Genomic DNA, 17,484 nt, shown 5'->3' on the forward strand with positions numbered 1-17,484 from the left:
GGTATCCAATTTCACTGGATCCAGAGTCACTGGAAAGGTGTGCGGGCAGCACTCCAATTTCACAGGAGGTGATACATTATTTTAACCAATCAGAATTCATGAAGGAAGTCACATGAATTCATGAAGGAAGTCACATGATTCAAAAATTTATGGCTGCCATTTTGTCATCACCTGATTGGTCATCATTGTAACTGATCATTACGTGACCATAACGAAAAACATAATGAAGCTCGTGATGTGATGAATTTATCCGAGTTTTAACAACAGATGCGAGTCTTGAAATGTAACAATGTTTGGTCCGTCAAAATCCAACAATTTATTAAATTTGACAGACCAACATTTCTTTTTTAATAAGTCCTTCAAAGAAAAAATTCAATTTTAAAAATTGATTGATTGTTTAACAACCTTGCAGTGAATAACCATTCTGAGTCAACTATAATTTTGTTGTCCTCAAGTTCAATTAAGTTTTGTTTCAAGTTCAATTTATGTGCAAATGAGATGGTGCTAGGAAAAACTTTGTGATTTGTCATTAGCTTTGTGAGGGCTGTAGGTAAGCATACACTGTAGAAAGACACCACACAACCGCAACAATATTGTTAGACATGTTTTGAACAAGTAACGTATTTATTTACAACAGACATTCAACATGCACGCTACAGTTCTATCCAAAATTACATGGACTTAATTTATACTGAGGATTTGCATAGCTGTACATGTAGCTTTCTATGGATTACCGGTACTAGTCTGTCGCCAAAATTTCAAGACAATAATAGAGCTACAATTAATAACTAAGGTAATTTGTCCAATGTAAGCATTTAAAACAAACATGTTTTGAATGCCCATGTGCAGCTAATGACACTGTACTATAATTATTCAAATTTATGTCAAACTGTCCCACCAATTTATCCAGGATGTTTTGTTGATACATGTGCTGTGCATTGATTTAACAGCTATGGTGAAGGCTAGGCTGCACCCTCGCATCGCATCGTTTTCATGGTAACGGGAGCAGACTGTAAATGATACGAAATGCTTTCAAACAGGGACCACTAGTGGTGTTACTAACTTTGTGCTTAATTATGCAACTTGGCTTGCCAGGAAGTGTTAATGACTCCATACTCTTTTTATCTTTATAATTGTCTGTATAAATATTAATAACTTCCTAAGACACATTTCTTTGAAACAAAGTTACAAGCAATCTTCATTCAAAATAATAAATTACCAAATCTATCCTTGCTGTTTACAAATTACAAAGAAAGAAAACTCAAAATCACAACTGGTACTCTGAAGGGGAATTACTTTGTAAAAAATAGTAACATTAAAAGTTTAATAGAAATTCACATATCTTTGCAAATTGTTAAGTCCAGGTTTGTGTGGAAATGTCACCCCAGTCAACGTGTGACCTTGGCGGTGTATAACGTAACCACTTAACGACGTACTGCCTAGTTTTACATCTGTACCCAAGATTCATTGCAAATATCAAAAAGATAAATTAATTAGTGTCAACACAAAAATATATGATTTTGCCCAACACTTCAATACAGAAGGCCCTATACAAACCAATTCTGGTAAAAATCCATCTGAAGTAAAAGGTGTTTGAAGGCAAACATTGGAGGGTCATATGAAAAAAAGGATGACATTATACATGAATGGCAATTCCAAAATCAGGCTACTGTACATTACATATCACACATGTAACAACAGAAAATTAACTACATACTGAATATTTAACTTTATGTAAATATAACTCCACCCAGCTAGTAACTGTTCGCAAACCAAAGTCTAGGGAAGTTGCACTCGAAATAAATAAAGTGTGTTTGATAAAAACATTGTAGTGTCAAATCAAAACAAGATTGGCAGTTCAAACATCATGCTTCATGTACTAACAGTCTGTACAGGTACATTTAATAAGACAAAAAGGCAGGCGCCTCAAAAAAGTCTTCGGTTTCTGGTATGGAGCTTGCCTCAAAAGTGGTGCGGCGATGCAGCATTTTTTTATTTTTTTTTAAACTTTTTTTTCTTCAAATGTCGGCTGATGGCTGCAAATGGTGCCCGACTAAATTTTGTGCAAAATGTATGGGAGCCCAGAGAGGCCACATAAAGCTTATACTCAATTGTAACCCCGTCTAAAAACTTGTCAAAATTGCACAGCAGCAGGATTCCAGTCAAACCAGTGAGTTTGGCAGTTTTGAGACATCATCTTCCATTGAAAAAAAAACTTATTAATTTTGCCGACGCGCATGGCTACGGCGACGCACGCGCAGACCAGAAACCAGAGACTTTTTTTTTTATGGCCTGAACTACAATTTTTTTTATACAAATAACTGTAAATATAGCTCCGCCCAGCTTGTACCTGTTCAGCAAGTGTTCATTTTTCCCAAGCAGCTTTCACTGGCAATTGAGCACTGATACAATATTGCACACTTCCTCATTTAGATACATGAACTGGATAAGATAACACTTGGTAAACATGCTTGGAGCTGTGGGCCACCAGCCCTACATATTGCCACATGCCACTCCATGAAAATGTACCTAGTAAATAATAATGTTGTAGGTGATAAACTGACTCAGTGAATGAGCATCTGCTACAAATGTCACTTAAATGATTTTTCACTGGAATGGACTCTGATGTTGGCAAAGATTTCTTTTCCAGCGGAAGCATCAACCACAAATGTCACAACAGTTTCTCATTTAGTGTGGGTCTTCTGATGATATTGAAGATTGCCAATATGTGAGAAGCTTTCGCCACAAACACCACAAGCAAATGGTTTCTTGTTAGTGTGAATCCGTTGATGTTTTTGTAGGTTGCCGTTTAGAGCAAAGGCTTTGCCGCAAATGTCACAAGCAAATGGTTTCTCATTAGTGTGGATCCGTTGATGTCGTTGTAGGTAGCCGTTTAGCGCAAAGGCTTTGCCGCAAATGTCACAAGCAAATGGTTTCTCATTAGTGTGGATCCGTTGATGTTGTTGAAGGTTGCCGTTTAGCGCAAAGGCTTTGCCGCAAATGTCACAAACAAATGGTTTCTCTTTAGTGTGGACTACCTTATGTTTTTTTAGGGTGCCAATATCAGAGAAACATTTGCCACAAATGTCACACACAAATGGTCTGTCATTAGTGTGGACCCTCTGATGTACTTGAAGGTTTACTTTCTGTGAGAAGCCTTTGCCACAAATGTCACATACAAATGGTTTTTCTTTAGTGTGGACCCTCTGATGTCTGTGAAGACTGCTGTTCACTGAAAAGCCTTTTCCGCAAATGTCACAAACGAACGGTTTGTCATTAGTGTGGACCCTAAGATGTTGCTGAAGGTAACCTTTCCATGAGAAGCTTTGGCAACAAATGTCACAAACAAATGGTTTTTCTTTAGTGTGGACCCTCTGATGTACTTGAAGGTTTCCTTTCTGTGAGAAGCCTTTGCCACAAATGTCACATACAAATGGTTTTTCTTTAGTGTGGACCCTCTGATGTCTGTGAAGACTGCCGTTTTCTGAAAAGCCTTTACCACAAATGTCACAAACAAATGGTTTCTCATTATTATGGCTCATCCGATGTTGTTTTAGGGTTTGGTCACGCGAGAAACCTTTGCCACAAATGTCGCAAACAAATGGTTTCTCTTTAGTGTGGACCATCATATGATTTTTTAGGTAGCCACTATCAGAGAAGCATTTGCCACAAATGTCACACACAAATGGTCTGTCCTTAGTGTGGACCCTCTGATGTACTTGAAGGTTACCTTTCTGTGAGAAGCCTTTGCCACAAATGTCGCAAACAAATGGTTTCTCTTTAGTGTGGACCCTCTGATGTCTGTGAAGACTGCTGTTCACTGAAAAGCCTTTTCCGCAAATGTCACAAACAAATGGTTTCTCTTTAGTGTGGACCCTCTGATGTCTGTGAAGACTGCTGTTCAATGAAAAGCCTTTGCCACAAATGTCGCAAACAAATGTTTTCTCTTTAGTGTGGACCCTCTGATGTCTGTGAAGATTGCTGTTCGCTGAAAAGCCTTTTCCGCAAATGTCACAAACAAATGGTTTCTCTTTAGTGTGGACCCTCTGATGTCTGTGAAGACTGCTGTTCAATGAAAAGCCTTTTCCGCAAATGTCACAAACAAATGGTTTCTCTTTAGTGTGGACCACCATATGTTTTTTTAGGGTGCCAATATCTGAGAAATATTTGCCACAAATGTCACACACAAATGGTCTGTCATTAGTGTGGACCCTCTGATGTACTTGAAGGTTTCCTTGCTGTGAGAAGCCTTTGCCACAAATGTCACATACAAATGGTTTTTCTTTAGTGTGGACCCTCCGATGTCTGTGAAGACTGCCGTTCACTGAAAAGCCTTTTCCACAAATGTCACAAACGAATGATTTGTCATTAGTGTGGATCCTCTCATGCATTTGAAGGGAGGCATTATGTGAGAAGCCTTTGCCACAAATGTCACAAACAAATGGTTTCTCATTAGTGTGGACCCTCTGATGTACTTGAAGGCTACCCTTCTGTGAGAAGCCTTTGCCACAAATGTCACAAACAAATGGTTTGTCATTAGCGTGGATCCTCTCATGCATTTGAAGGGAGGCATTACGTGAGAAGCCTTTGCCACAAATGTCACAAACAAATGGTTTCTCATTAGTGTGGACCCTCTGATGTACTTGAAGGCTACCTTTCTGTGAGAAGCCTTTGCCACAAATGTCACAAACAAATGGTTTTTCGTTAGTGTGGGCCATTGTATGTTTTCGTAGGTTGCAACTTCAAGAGAAGCCTTTGCCACAAATGTCACAAATTGTCATTAGTGTGGATTCTCTGTTGTTGACGATGACATTTCCGCGAGAAGCACTTGATCAGAACATCACAAATGTTTCTCTTTAGTGTCGATCAACTGATGCATTGATTCGGTGCCTTTCAGTGAGAAGCCTCTGCCACAAATGTCACAAATGAACACTCTCTCTTGGGTGTGGACCTGCTGATGTCTTGTGTGGTCTTTACTCCATTGCTTTACCACTGAATGAAGCTCCTTCTTGTTGGCTTTGTTGTGGATGGCACTCGTAGCTGATACAGGCTTTCAATAAAAGACGATGGCTGAAAGCACCAGAGGGTTCCTGTATGGTCAAAAAGGCATTATCAGACAAAATATGAGTGACGTTAAAATGCAATGTACTCCCTCATATCCGCTTAGCTCTTATTAATAAGATATTAAATCAACTTGCCATCCCGCATCGATGCACACCAAACGAGCGCGTGGCCTAGTAATGGATAACATGCCAGGCTGATATTTAAGAACTCGCGATAATTTGTTGAGCTGCAAATCGATGTTGGCGATGTGGAAGCTAACAGACTTCAGTAAAGAATAAACCTGATTTCACAAAAAAAGTGTTGATACGAGGTCCTAAACACCATTGTTCCCAACTTGTAAACAGACAAAATATGAAACAACCAGGGAAGCTTTTTGGGAGATTTTTGTTTGAGAAATTGGAATTCTAGATGCAAGAAATACATACATGTACGTCTATCAAAGCTCCTAGATCTCCTTCCCATTGCATTACAACAACCCACGAATGACTGTTCCTTCTAATTCTAGAAGTATAGTGATACTGATAATCATCTGGAAATGGACAAAAATCAACCTAAAAATAGTCCTTTTCTGGTCACCCCATTATCCAAACCCAGTTGAGATATAAAACTCACCTAATACTAGGGTTCAATGGTGGTGTGCACAAGTAGGTTGCCCCCAGACTGAGCTCCTGACTTTCTTTTGACATTTTTGTGTCTACTTGTCATGTTATTTGTGAGTTTTTGGTGCCACTAACTTGACAGAACTCGGTGGACCTTGTTCATCTGGTCTTCTTGTACTGATCTGATACACGGTACCCTCTGGAGACGTGCACACAATAGGGAACAAAAGATTGTATACGTCTCCACAGGGCAATTTCTATAGATGAATACGTCTCCACAAGGTTTTCACGAAATAGATATATGGATTTTACTCAAAAACTAGGAATTTCCAAGGTGGGTGGATCTGTCGCAAATGGAAGAGTTTTAGAAAAGGGATATTATTTCCGGATTTCAGCCAAGGAAATTAACTCTAGTTAAAATAAGATTATTTTGAAAAGTTCTTCAATATCAAACTTGAAAACTTTACTACATGAGAACAAAGAAATGTCTCTACAAGGATACAAATTTCAGTATGTGTGTGTTGTATGTTCTTGCTATGATTGTGATCTGCAATACAACCTATGTACATGTACAAGCATGCTCGCAGCATTTACTGCATGCTGATTGTGAAGTACCACTACCAGGATGCAATACGCGGCCGCGGATGAAGAGCGCACACAAGAGGGCGCGCTTCACTTCAGAGGGCTTCAAAGATTTGGGAATGACAGGCAACAGCAGCGGTGCGCTTTGCCAAAGTTGATGCACGCTCAGTAGATGACTAAAGCTCTTGTCTGGTTCCCTGACCCCATTGGCATGGGCGTCGCCGGGATTTTTTCTAGAGGGGGGCAAAAAAGAATTTTGCCAAAAAATGCTTGTATTTCTCAACACATTCTCGATTTATCAGTTTTAGAGGGGGGGGCAGGGACATTCCCCCCCCCCCCAACTCATTAAATTTACACCACTTTGTCTTCGCGCCTGTTTTTTTTTTCTTTTTTTTCTTCCTTTTTTTTCTTCCTTTTTTTTCTTCCTTTTTTTTTTTTTTTTTTTGGCTTTTCCAGGGGGGGGGGGGCAAGTGCCCCCCCTTGCCCCCCCTCGCGACGCCCATGCCCATTGGCCTTTTGACTATAATTAGGGTGGCCGGGAAACAGTCTGGTAAATATCAGAGACACCATGCTTTTTCAGAACCGTCTGCATTCTTTGACGAATTACCATGATTTTTGGATAACTAGACCTCTGAAGGTACCGAATTTAACGATTTTGTGCCATATAGCAGTTAACTAATAGCTGGGTTGCTTTTCTGCTGACAAAATAATTTTGATTATTAATTAATTTTCGGCTCCCCTAGCAACAGGACGCTCCGTATTTACACCACAGGTGGGGTGTGTGACAAAATACGGAGGTAGTCCAGTATTTCCGTCACATTTATGGGACTACTATTTACGGAGGTAGTCCAGTAAATTGGTGATCGTGAAGAGTAGGGCCCCTGTTTTGTTTGGATCAAATTAGGCACATTTGCAGAATACATGTACCCCGCCACTCGATCTATCCACCTCATAGCCGGCTACGAGGTCACGGTTGGTTGACCTCAATAAACATTCTCAGCGCTACTTGTATGTACTATGCGTCATGCTCTATTGCACTCCCACTTCGTAACTGCGTAGCCGCCAACAGGGTACATGTAGTTGGTTTGGACTTGAAATTTTTTCAGCAACTCCCATTCCTTTTGTGTTGCTTCGTTCTCAAGCATATTCAAGGGGACTCCCACTCCGTATCCGCGTAGCCGCCAACAGGGTGGTTGGTTTGGACTTAAAAACTTTTTCAGCAACTCCCATTCCTTTTGTGTTGCTTCGTTCTCAAATAATGGACCCCCACTCAGTATCCGCGTAGCTGGCATGGACTTGAATTGTTTCTTTTCCAGTGATTCCAACCTCGTAGCCAGAGAATTTAGGGGTGTATTTCCGAGTGGCGGGGTATTCTGCAATTACTCCTCAAATTAGAGTCAAAAATGTGTTTTTAGTGCTCAATCAAAAGCCGACTTTTCTCAATTCTAATGACACCCGTTTTGCAATTTTAAACAGATTCTTGGGGGCCCTGCACTTCACGATCGCCGAAATCATGATTTTCCTGCACGGTTTGTGACTTGCAATTTTTTGCTCACGGTACATCGCGCGGTGATTGCCATCTTTATTTTCGGGTCACGTGTTGTCGCTGCGCTGTCATGGCTGTCATCGTCATTTAACCCCCAAATTTCCCTCAAAAATCAAAACCCTGCCCTCTATCTATGACATACCTTATATTGAGAATGTCGCCAACTAGTTTGGTAGGTCCAATAAAGTTTAAGTGGATTTTGTTCCCTTAGTGGATTTTGTTGGCCACATTTATGGGGCTAAACTCTCCATAGTCTGGGCATATTAAGAGGGCCTAGGCGCGGCCTACACAATCGCGAAAGTGGCGTCAAGTTGCAACATTTTTTCCATTCGCAGTGGCTATTGTTACGGCAGCCGTAACGCATTTCCCATTTTATCGTTACGGTAGTACTGCAACTTTTATAAAAACATGGGAAGAAAATATAAATAAGAAGGAAAAAAGTGAATTTGAACGTTATAAAATTCGGACTTTATTTCCCTTTAAAAAAAAACCCTCCAAAGCCTAAGGGTTAGAAAAGGAAAAAAATTTGAGTGCAAAACTGAGATGCGAACCCGCAACCTCGCGGTGCAAAATCCTACCCGCTATCGACTGAGCTGTCGCACTGTTCACCAAAACACGGGAAAACAAATAATTATATACCTGCGTGCGTCTAAACAACGAATGCCGTAACGATAGCCACTTCGTTTTCCATTTTCCCTGCATCCTTTCGGCTTTCCAGGCTAGTTTACTTAATACTTTTGCAACGAAAGTAACCTTACCTTCCTCTTAAGTTCACATCGGTGAAATACGTGTCCGATATAAACTTCTCTGCTCTCTCCAAAGTACAACGTTTATTCTTGAAAACGGCGGTCGCATTCATTTTTCATACATGTCATGTCATATAGGGCCTAGCTAGGCAACACATGTACTTCTCTCACGATCACGCGCACGGGCAATCTCGGTAGCATAAAATGGCACGACAGTAGAGCGCGTGATGAATATGCATGATATGACGTCACTCTTTCTACTGTCGCGCCGCCACCCTCTAGTGTCGTCCCACTAACCAATGATATCACATTTAACAAGTCCTCTTTCTACTGTCGCGCCGCCACCCTCTACTATTGCCCCACTTACTGATGATCATCAAGTGGGACGGCACTAGAGGAGGCGGCGCGACAGTAGAAAGAGGACTTGTTAAATGTGATATCATCGGTAAGTGGGACGACACTAGAGGGTGGCGGCGCGACAGTAGAAAGAGGACTTGTTAAATGTGATATCATCGGTGGGATGCAGCACATACTGTACAGTGTGCATCTACATGTACATGTATATCTATCAGTACCGTGCGTGATATATTACTCATGAGCTTCTAGTGACGTCATAGTCATGCATATTCATCACGCGCTCTACTGTCGTGCCATTTTATGCTACCGGCAAGGTAATCTCAAGGTCATTTTCCGCGTACACTGCGCCCTCAAGAGTACGATTTCGACCATACTTCAGTCAAGAAGTTGTTCTTATTTTATTTGCCACAAAATATAAAGTGACATGAATGTTCGTTAAAAATGTATTTATTAAACCAAAGTACACATGTGGGTGAGGCCCATAAAATAAAAAAAGCAAAGCTGTCTAAAACAAAAATGAGTCGCCCTTCATTTTTATTATAATTTGGGATAGGAGAACTCCTCCCCCCCCCCCTCTCAAACATGCGCAGATCGGGGGGCACCTACACCCCCACCCCCAGCTCTGTAAACATTTTGTGTGTTTGTTTTTTTTCATGGAAATTCATAAAAAGCGCCCTCATTCAAAGTATGGTACGAGACACCCCCCCCCCCCCCTGTAAGCTAGTCGAGGATTTTAAGTTCCCCTTTCCAAGTACGGAAAACGGGGTTTTGGTAACACATGTAAATAAAACAAAATCGTGGAAAAAAAGGCACTTTTATTTTCAACCGGCTAAATAAAGATTAACCCATAGGACTGTGCTTTTAGCAGGTTGCCAAATGTTCATTTTTTTGGGGAGGGGGGGGGGGGCACTGGGGCAATTTATTTGGGGTGTGCGCCTTTATCGCAAAACAAGGCCGGATCTTTTGGGGGGGGGGGCAAAACAAAATGTTTATTCCCGAAAAAGCGGGTCCAAAAATTTCCCGCCCTGAATTTAATATGGAAAACAATCTTGAGATTTGAAGGTTTGCATGGTGGAAAGATACTAACACAAGATAAGTTTGCGGTAGCACCATGTGAATAAATCTCTTTTGTGAGTATGTGTGGTTCTGAACATAACCGGAGGGACTCAACGTTTCGAACAGTATACTAAGGAGAACAGTATACGTCAGTCAGGAGAATATACTCTACACGTCGTTTCTCCCGACCCCCGTTGGCCCCTGGATCCGCCCTTGGTCTAAGTAAAGACACAATAACAAGTAGAGCAACTGGTCACGTGTGAGGGTTCGTCCAATGAAAGAGTAAAAGGAACCAGATTTTATTGGAGTCAAATTTTCATGTGACACCGTTTTAAAGCATCGGTCGGGTTTTATACGTGATGGGATATCCACCAATAGGAATGGCTAAACTAGGTATTTATGAGTACGAGTATGACGTTACACACACCCTGGGGGTGTTCAGGGGTTAATTTTTTTTTTTATAACATTCTGAAATTAATGCATGAATAATTCCCTTCCTTCAGTATGCCAATGAATAATAACAAATGTCGCAAAGAAACAGTGACAAACGGTTTATCCTTTAGTGTGGACTATATCGAATGTCGTTCAAGGTTACATTTATGTGAGAAGTCTGATTAACAAAATGTCACAAACAAACGGTTTCTTATTAGTGTGGACCCTCTGATGATGATAAAGACTACCTCCCTGTGAAAACTTTGTCACAAATGTCAAAAGTAAATGGTTCCTAATTAGTGAGGATCCGTTGATGTATTTGTAGGGTCACGGTGCTGTTTTGTGCAAAGGCTTTGCCGCAAATGTCACCAGCAAATGGTTTCTCACAAGCGTGACCTCTCGATCTCATGTTGTTGAAGGTAACCTTTCCGTGAGAAGCCTTTGTCGCCAATGTCACAAATAAATGGTTTCTCATTAGTGTGGACCATCAAAAGTTTTTGTAGGTTGCCACTATGAGAGAATTCTGTGCCGCCAATGTCACAAGCAAATGGTTTCTCATTAGCGTGAGCTCGCTGATGCTGTTGAAGGAGACATTTCCTGTGCCGTAATGTCACAAACAAATGGTTTTTCAAACAAATGGTGCCCGACTAAATTTTGTGCAAAATGTATGGGAGCCCAGAGAGGCCACATAAAGTTATACTCAATTGTAACCCCGTCTAAAAACACATTAAAATTGCGCAGCAGCAGAATTCCAGTCAAACCAGTGAGTTTGGCGGTTTTGTGACATCATCTTCCATTGAAAAAAAAACTTCTTAATTTTGCCGATGCGCATGGCTACAGTGACGCGCACGCAGACCAGAAACCAGAGACTTTTTTTTTTGGCCTGAACTACAATTTTTATATTCAAATAACTGTAAATATAGCTCCGCCCAGCTTGTAACTGTTCAGCAAGTGTTCATTTTTCCCAAGTAGCTTTCACTGGCAATTGAGCACTGATACAATATTGCATACTTCTTCATTTACAGATACATGAACTGGATAAGATAACACTTGGTAAACATGCTTGGAGCTGTGGGCCACCATCCCTACATATTGCCACATGCCACTTCATGAAAATGTACCTAGTGAATAATAATGTTGTAGGTGATAAACTGACTCAGTGAATGAGCATCTGCTACAAATGTCATTTAAATGATTTTTCACTCGAATGGACTCTGATGTTGGCAAAGATTTCTTTTCCCGCGGAAGCATCAACCACAAATGTCACAAACAGTTTGTCATTTAGTGTGGGTCTTCTGATGATATTGAAGATTGCCAATATGTGAGAAGCTTTCGCCACAAACACCACAAGCAAATGGTTTCTTGTTAGTGTGAATCCGTTGATGTCGTTGTAGGTTGCCATTTAGCGCAAAGGCTTTGCCGCAAATGTTACAAGCAAATGGTTTCTCGTTAGTGTGGATCCGTTGATGTTGTTGTAGGTTGCCGTTTAGCGCAAAGGCTTTGCCGCAAATGTCACAAATAAATGGTTTCTCTTTAGTGTGGACCCTATGATGTCTGTGAAGACTGCTGTTCAATGAAAAGCCTTTTCCGCAAATGTCACAAACAAATGGTTTCTCTTTAGTGTGGACCACCATATGTTTTTTTAGGGTGCCAATATCAGAGAAACATTTGCCACAAATGTCACACACAAATGGTCTGTCATTAGTGTGGACCCTCTGATGTACTTGAAGGTTTCCTTGCTGTGAGAAGCCTTTGCCACAAATGTCACATACAAATGGTTTCTCTTTAGTGTGGACCCTCTGATGTCTGTGAAGACTGCTGTTCACTGAAAAGCCTTTTCCGCAAATGTCACAAATGAATGGTTTGTCATTAGTGTGGATCCTCTCATGCATTTGAAAGAAGGCATTACGTGAGAAGCCATTGCCACAAATGTCACAAACAATTGGTTTCTCATTAGTGTGGACCCTAAGATGTTGCTGAAGGTAACTTTTTAATGAGAAGCTTTGGCAACAAATGTCACAAACAAATGTTTTTTCTTTAGTGTGGACCCTCTGATGTTGCTGAAGGTGGCATTTTTGTGAGAATTCTTTCCCGCAAATGTCACATGCAAATGGTTTTTCTTTAGTGTGGACCCTCTGATGTCTGCGAAGACTGCCGTTCTCTGAAAAGCCGTTACCACAAATGTCACAAACAAATGGTTTCTCATTATAATGGATCTTCCGATGTTGTTTAAGGGTTTTGTCACGCAAGAAACCTTTGCCACAAATGTTGCAAACAAATGGTTTCTCTTTAGTGTGGACCATCATATGATTTTTTAGGTAGCCACTATCAGAGAAGCATTTGCCACAAATGTCACACACAAATGGTCTGTCATCAGTGTGGACCCTCTGATGTACTTGAAGGTTACCTTTCTGTGTGAAGCCTTTGTCACAAATGTCGCAAACAAATGGTTTCTCTTTAGTGTGGACCCTCTGATGTCTGTGAAGATTGCTGTTCGCTGAAAAGCCTTTTCCGCAAATGTCACAAACAAATGGTTTCTCTTTAGTGTGGACCCACTGATGTCTGTGAAGACTGCTGTTCAATGAAAAGCCTTTTCCGCAAATGTCACAAACAAATGGTTTCTCTTTAGTGTGGACCACCATATGTTTTTTTAGGGTGCCAATATCTGAGAAACATTTGCCACAAATGTCACACACAAATGGTCTGTCATTAGTGTGGACCCTCTGATGTACTTGAAGGCTACCTTGCTGTGAGAAGCCTTTGCCACAAATGTCACATACAAATGGTTTTTCTTTAGTGTGGACCCTCCGATGTCTGTGAAGACTGCCGTTCACTGAAAAGCCTTTTCCACAAATGTCACAAACGAATGATTTGTCATTAGTGTGGATCCTCTCATGCATTTGAAGGGAGGCATTATGTGAGAAGCCTTTGCCACAAATGTCACAAACAAATGGTTTCTCATTAGTGTGGACCCTCTGATGTACTTGAAGGCTACCTTTCTGTGAGAAGCCTTTGCCACAAGTGTCACAAACAAATGGTTTCTCGTTAGTGTGGGCCATTGTATGTTTTCGTAGGTTGCAACTTCAAGAGAAGCCTTTGCCACAAATGTCACAAATTGTCATTAGTGTGGATTCTCTGTTGTTGACGATGACATTTCCGCGAGAAGCACTTGATCAGAACATCACAAATGTTTCTCTTCAGTGTCGATCAACTGATGCATTGATTCGGTGCCTTTCAGTGAGAAGCCTCTGCCACAAATGTCACAAATGAACACTCTCTCTTGAGCGTGGACCTGCTGATGTCTTGTGCGGTCTTTACTCTATTGCTTTACCACTGAATGAAGCTCCTTCTTGTTGGCTTTGTTGTGGATGGCACTCGTAGCTGAAACAGGCTTTCAATAAAGGAAGACGGCTGAAAGCACCAGAGGGTTCCTGTATGGTCAAAAAGGCATTATCAGACAAAATATGAGTGACGTTAAAATACAATGTACTCCCTCATATAGAGCCAGAGATGCACAATTTACCCAGCAGATTGCTTAGAGTGCATCTTCAAACAGCTGTCATTATACAATTGTTTCCAGATATACATGTATATATATAGGTATGTATATATATATATAGATATATATATATATATATATACACCGGTGTGTGACTCTCAATACGGGAGTTCAGATGGTGTGACCTCTTTACAACTTCTGTTTGTCAAGTCAAGGGATTTTTCCATTTCAAAATGACTTCAGCAACAAAATGCAGAGTCCGCTTAGCTCTTATTAATAAGATATTAAAATCAACTTGCCATCCCGCATCGATGCACACCAAACGAGCGCGTGGCCTAGTAATGGATAACATGCCAGGCTGATATTTAAGTACTCGCGAAGTTTGTTGAGCTGCAAATCGATGTTGGCGATGTGGAAGCTGACAGACTTCAGTAAAGAATAAACCTGATTTCTCAAAAAAAGGGGTTGATACGAGGTCCTTAACACCATTGTTCCCAACTTTTAAACAGACAAAATATGAAACAACCAGGGAAGCTTTTTGGGAGATTTTGGTTTGAGAAATTGGAATTCTAGATGCAAGAAATACATACGTCTATCAAAGCTCCTAGATCTCCTTCCCATTGCATTACGACGACCCACGAATGACTGTTCCTTCTAATTCTAGAAGTATAGTGATACTGATAATCATCTGGAAATGGACAAAAATCAACCTAAAAATAGTCCTTTTCTGGTCACCCCATTATCCAAACCCAGTTGAGATATAAAACTCACCTAATACTAGGGTTCAATGGTGGTGTGCACAAGTAGGTTGCCACCAGACTGAGCTCCTGACTTTCTTTTTACATTTTTGTGTCTACTTGTCTTATTAATATTAGGCCAAAAAAAAAAGTCTCCGGTTTCTGGTATGCGCGCGCGTCGCCGTAGCCATGCACGTCGGCAAAATGAAAAAGTTTTTTTTTCAATACAAGATGATGTCTCAAAACCGCCAAACTCACTGGTTTGACTGGAATCCTGCTGCTGCACAATTTTAACGTGTTTTTAGATGGGGTTATGATCGAGAATAAGCTTCATGTGGCCTCTCTGGACTCCCATATATTTGCACTAAGTTTAGTCGGGCACCATTTGCAGTCATCAGCCGACATTTGAAGCCAAAAAAAAAAAAAAAACAGGTAAAAAAAAAAAAAAAGCCGCGTCGCCCCACCACTTTTGGGGCAAGCTCCATACCAGAAACCGGAGACTTTTTTTTGTTTGGCCTTATTGGTGAGTTTTTGGTGCCACTAACTTTTGGCTCCCCTAGCAACAGGACGCTCCGTATTTACACCACAGGTGGGGTGTGTGACAAAATACGGAGGTAGTCCAGTATTTCCGTTACATTTATGGGACTACTATTTAGGGAGGTAGTCCAGTAAATTGGTGATCGTGAAGTGTAGGGCCCCTGTTTTGTTTGGATCCAATTGGGCACAATTGTGACTCCGACACCCGTTTTGCAATTTTAAACAGATTCTTGGGGGCCCTGCACTTCACGATCGCCGAAATCATGATTTTCCTGCACGGTTTGTGACTTGCAATTTTTTGCTCACGGTACATCGCGCGGTGATTGCCATCTTTATTTTCGAGTCACGTGTTGTCGCTGCGCTGTCATGGCTGTCATCGTCACTTAACCCCCAAATTTCCCTCAAAAATCAAAACCCTGCCCTCTATCTATGACATACCTGATATTGAGAATGTCGCCAACTAGTTTGGTAATGGTAGGTCCAATAAAGTTTAAGTGGATTTTGTTCCCTTAGTGGATTTTGTTGGCCACATTTATGGGGCTAGACTCTCCATAGTCTGGGCATATTAAGAGGGCCTAGGCGCGGCCTACACAATCGCGGAAGTGGCGTCAAGTTGCAACATTTTTTCCATTCGCAGTGGCTATTGTTACGGCAGCCGTAACGCATTTCCCATTTTCTATCGTTACGGTAGTACTGCAACTTTTATAAAAACATGAGAAGAAAATATAAATAAGAAGGAAAAAAGTGAATTTGAACGTTATAAAATTCGGACTTTATTTCCCTCCTAAAAAAACCCTCCAAAGCCTCAGGTTAGAAAAGGGGAAAAATTCGAGTGCAAAACTGAGATGCGAACCCGCAACCTCGCTCGCGGTGCAAAATCCTACCCGCTATCGACTGAGCTGTCGCACTGTTCACCAAAACACGGGAAAACAAATAATTATATACCTGCGTGCGTATCAAAAAAGAATCGTTGAGGGCGCTAAACAACGAATGCCGTAACGATAGCCACTTCGTTTTCCATTTTCCCTGCATCCTTTCCAGGCTAGTTTACTTTTGCAACGAAAGTAACCTTACCTTCAGTCTTAAGTTCACATCGGTGAAATACGTGTCCGATATAAACTTCTCTGCTCTCTCCAAAGTACAACGTTTATTCTTGAAAACGGCGGTCGCATTCATTTTTCATAAATGGCCTAGCTAGGCAACACATGTACTTCTCTCACGATCACGCGCACGGGCAATCTCAAGGTCATTTCCCGCGTACACTGCGCCCTCAAGAGTACGATTTCGACCATACTTCAGTCAAGAAGTTCTTCTTATTTTATTTGCCACAAAATATAAAGTGACATGAATGTTAGTTAAAAATGTATTTATTAAACCAAAGTACACATGTGGGTGAGGCCCATAAAATAAAAAAAGCAAAGCTGTCCAAAAAAAAATGAGTCGCCCTTCATTTGTATTATAATTTGGGATAGGAGAACTCCTTCCCCCCCCCCCCTCTCAAACATGCGCAGATCCGGGGGGCACCTACAACCCCACCCCCAGCTCTGTAAACAGTTTGTGTGTTTGTTTTTTTCATGGAAATTCATAAAAAGCGCCCTCATTGAAAGTATGGTACGAGACACCCCCCCCCCCCCCCTGTAAACTAGTCGAGGATTTTAAGTTCCCCTTTCCAAGTACGGAAAACGGGGTTTTGGTAACACATGTAAATAAAACAAAATCATGGGGAAAAAGGCACTTTTATTTTCAACCGGCTAAATAAAGATTAACCCATAGGACTGTGCTTTTAGCAGGTTGCCAAATGTTCATTTTTGGGGGTAGGGGGGGGGGGCCACTGGGGCAATTTATTTGGGGTGTGCGCCTTTATTGCAAAACAAGGCCGGATCTTTTTTTGGGGGGGGGGGGCAAAACAAAATGTTTATTCCCGAAAAAGCGGGTCCAAAAATTTCCCGCCCTGAATTTAATATGGAAAACAATTTTGAGATTTGAAGGTTTGCATGGTGGAAAGATACTAAAACAAGATAAGTTTGCGGTAGCACCATGTGAATAAATCTCTTTTGTGAGTATGTGTGGTTCTGAACAGAACCGGAGGGACTCAACGTTTCGAACAGTATACTAAGGAGAATAGTAAACGTCAGTCAGGAGAATATACTCTACACGTCGTTTCTCCTGACCCCCGTTGGCCCCTCCCCTGGATCCGCCCTTGGTCTAAGTAAAGACACAATAACAAGTAGAGCAGCTGGTCACGTGTGAGGGTTCGTCCAATGAAAGAGTAAAAGGAACCAGATTTTATTGGAGTCAAAATTTCATGTGACACCGTTTTAAAGCATCG

At 41.2% G+C, this 17,484-nt stretch overlaps 2 protein-coding genes across 3 annotated transcripts in view; both read right to left on the reverse strand.

The window, feature by feature from the left end:
- LOC119740808 (alpha-mannosidase 2C1-like) overlaps positions 1-16,380 on the reverse strand; it is a 38,192-nt gene extending 21,812 nt beyond the window's left edge. The window contains exons 1-2 of one of the 2 annotated variants that reach the window (XM_038216244.1): positions 16,332-16,380; positions 8,550-8,650 (exon numbers count right to left, since the gene is read on the reverse strand). In XM_038216244.1, coding sequence (XP_038072172.1) covers positions 8,550-8,650 — 101 coding nt within the window. In that variant the 5' untranslated portion in view covers positions 16,332-16,380. Of the gene's footprint in view, positions 1-8,549; positions 8,763-16,331 lie in introns of those variants that run through there. The other variant, XM_038216243.1, reaches the window with a different exon arrangement.
- Positions 592-16,363, reverse strand: LOC119740810 (gastrula zinc finger protein XlCGF26.1-like). Its single transcript, XM_038216248.1, has 3 exons — positions 16,230-16,363; positions 12,818-13,813; positions 592-3,926 (listed from the first exon to the last, which is right to left on the reverse strand). Exons 2-3 carry the CDS (start codon positions 13,439-13,441, stop codon positions 2,685-2,687), a joined length of 1,866 nt encoding a protein of 621 aa, XP_038072176.1. The 5' UTR covers positions 13,442-13,813; positions 16,230-16,363; the 3' UTR covers positions 592-2,684.
- Positions 16,381-17,484: the final 1,104 nt, after the last annotated feature.

Source organism: Patiria miniata, unplaced genomic scaffold (genome assembly GCF_015706575.1).
Source record: "Patiria miniata isolate m_02_andy unplaced genomic scaffold, ASM1570657v1 HiC_scaffold_5, whole genome shotgun sequence".
Taxonomy (NCBI): domain Eukaryota; kingdom Metazoa; phylum Echinodermata; class Asteroidea; order Valvatida; family Asterinidae; genus Patiria; species Patiria miniata.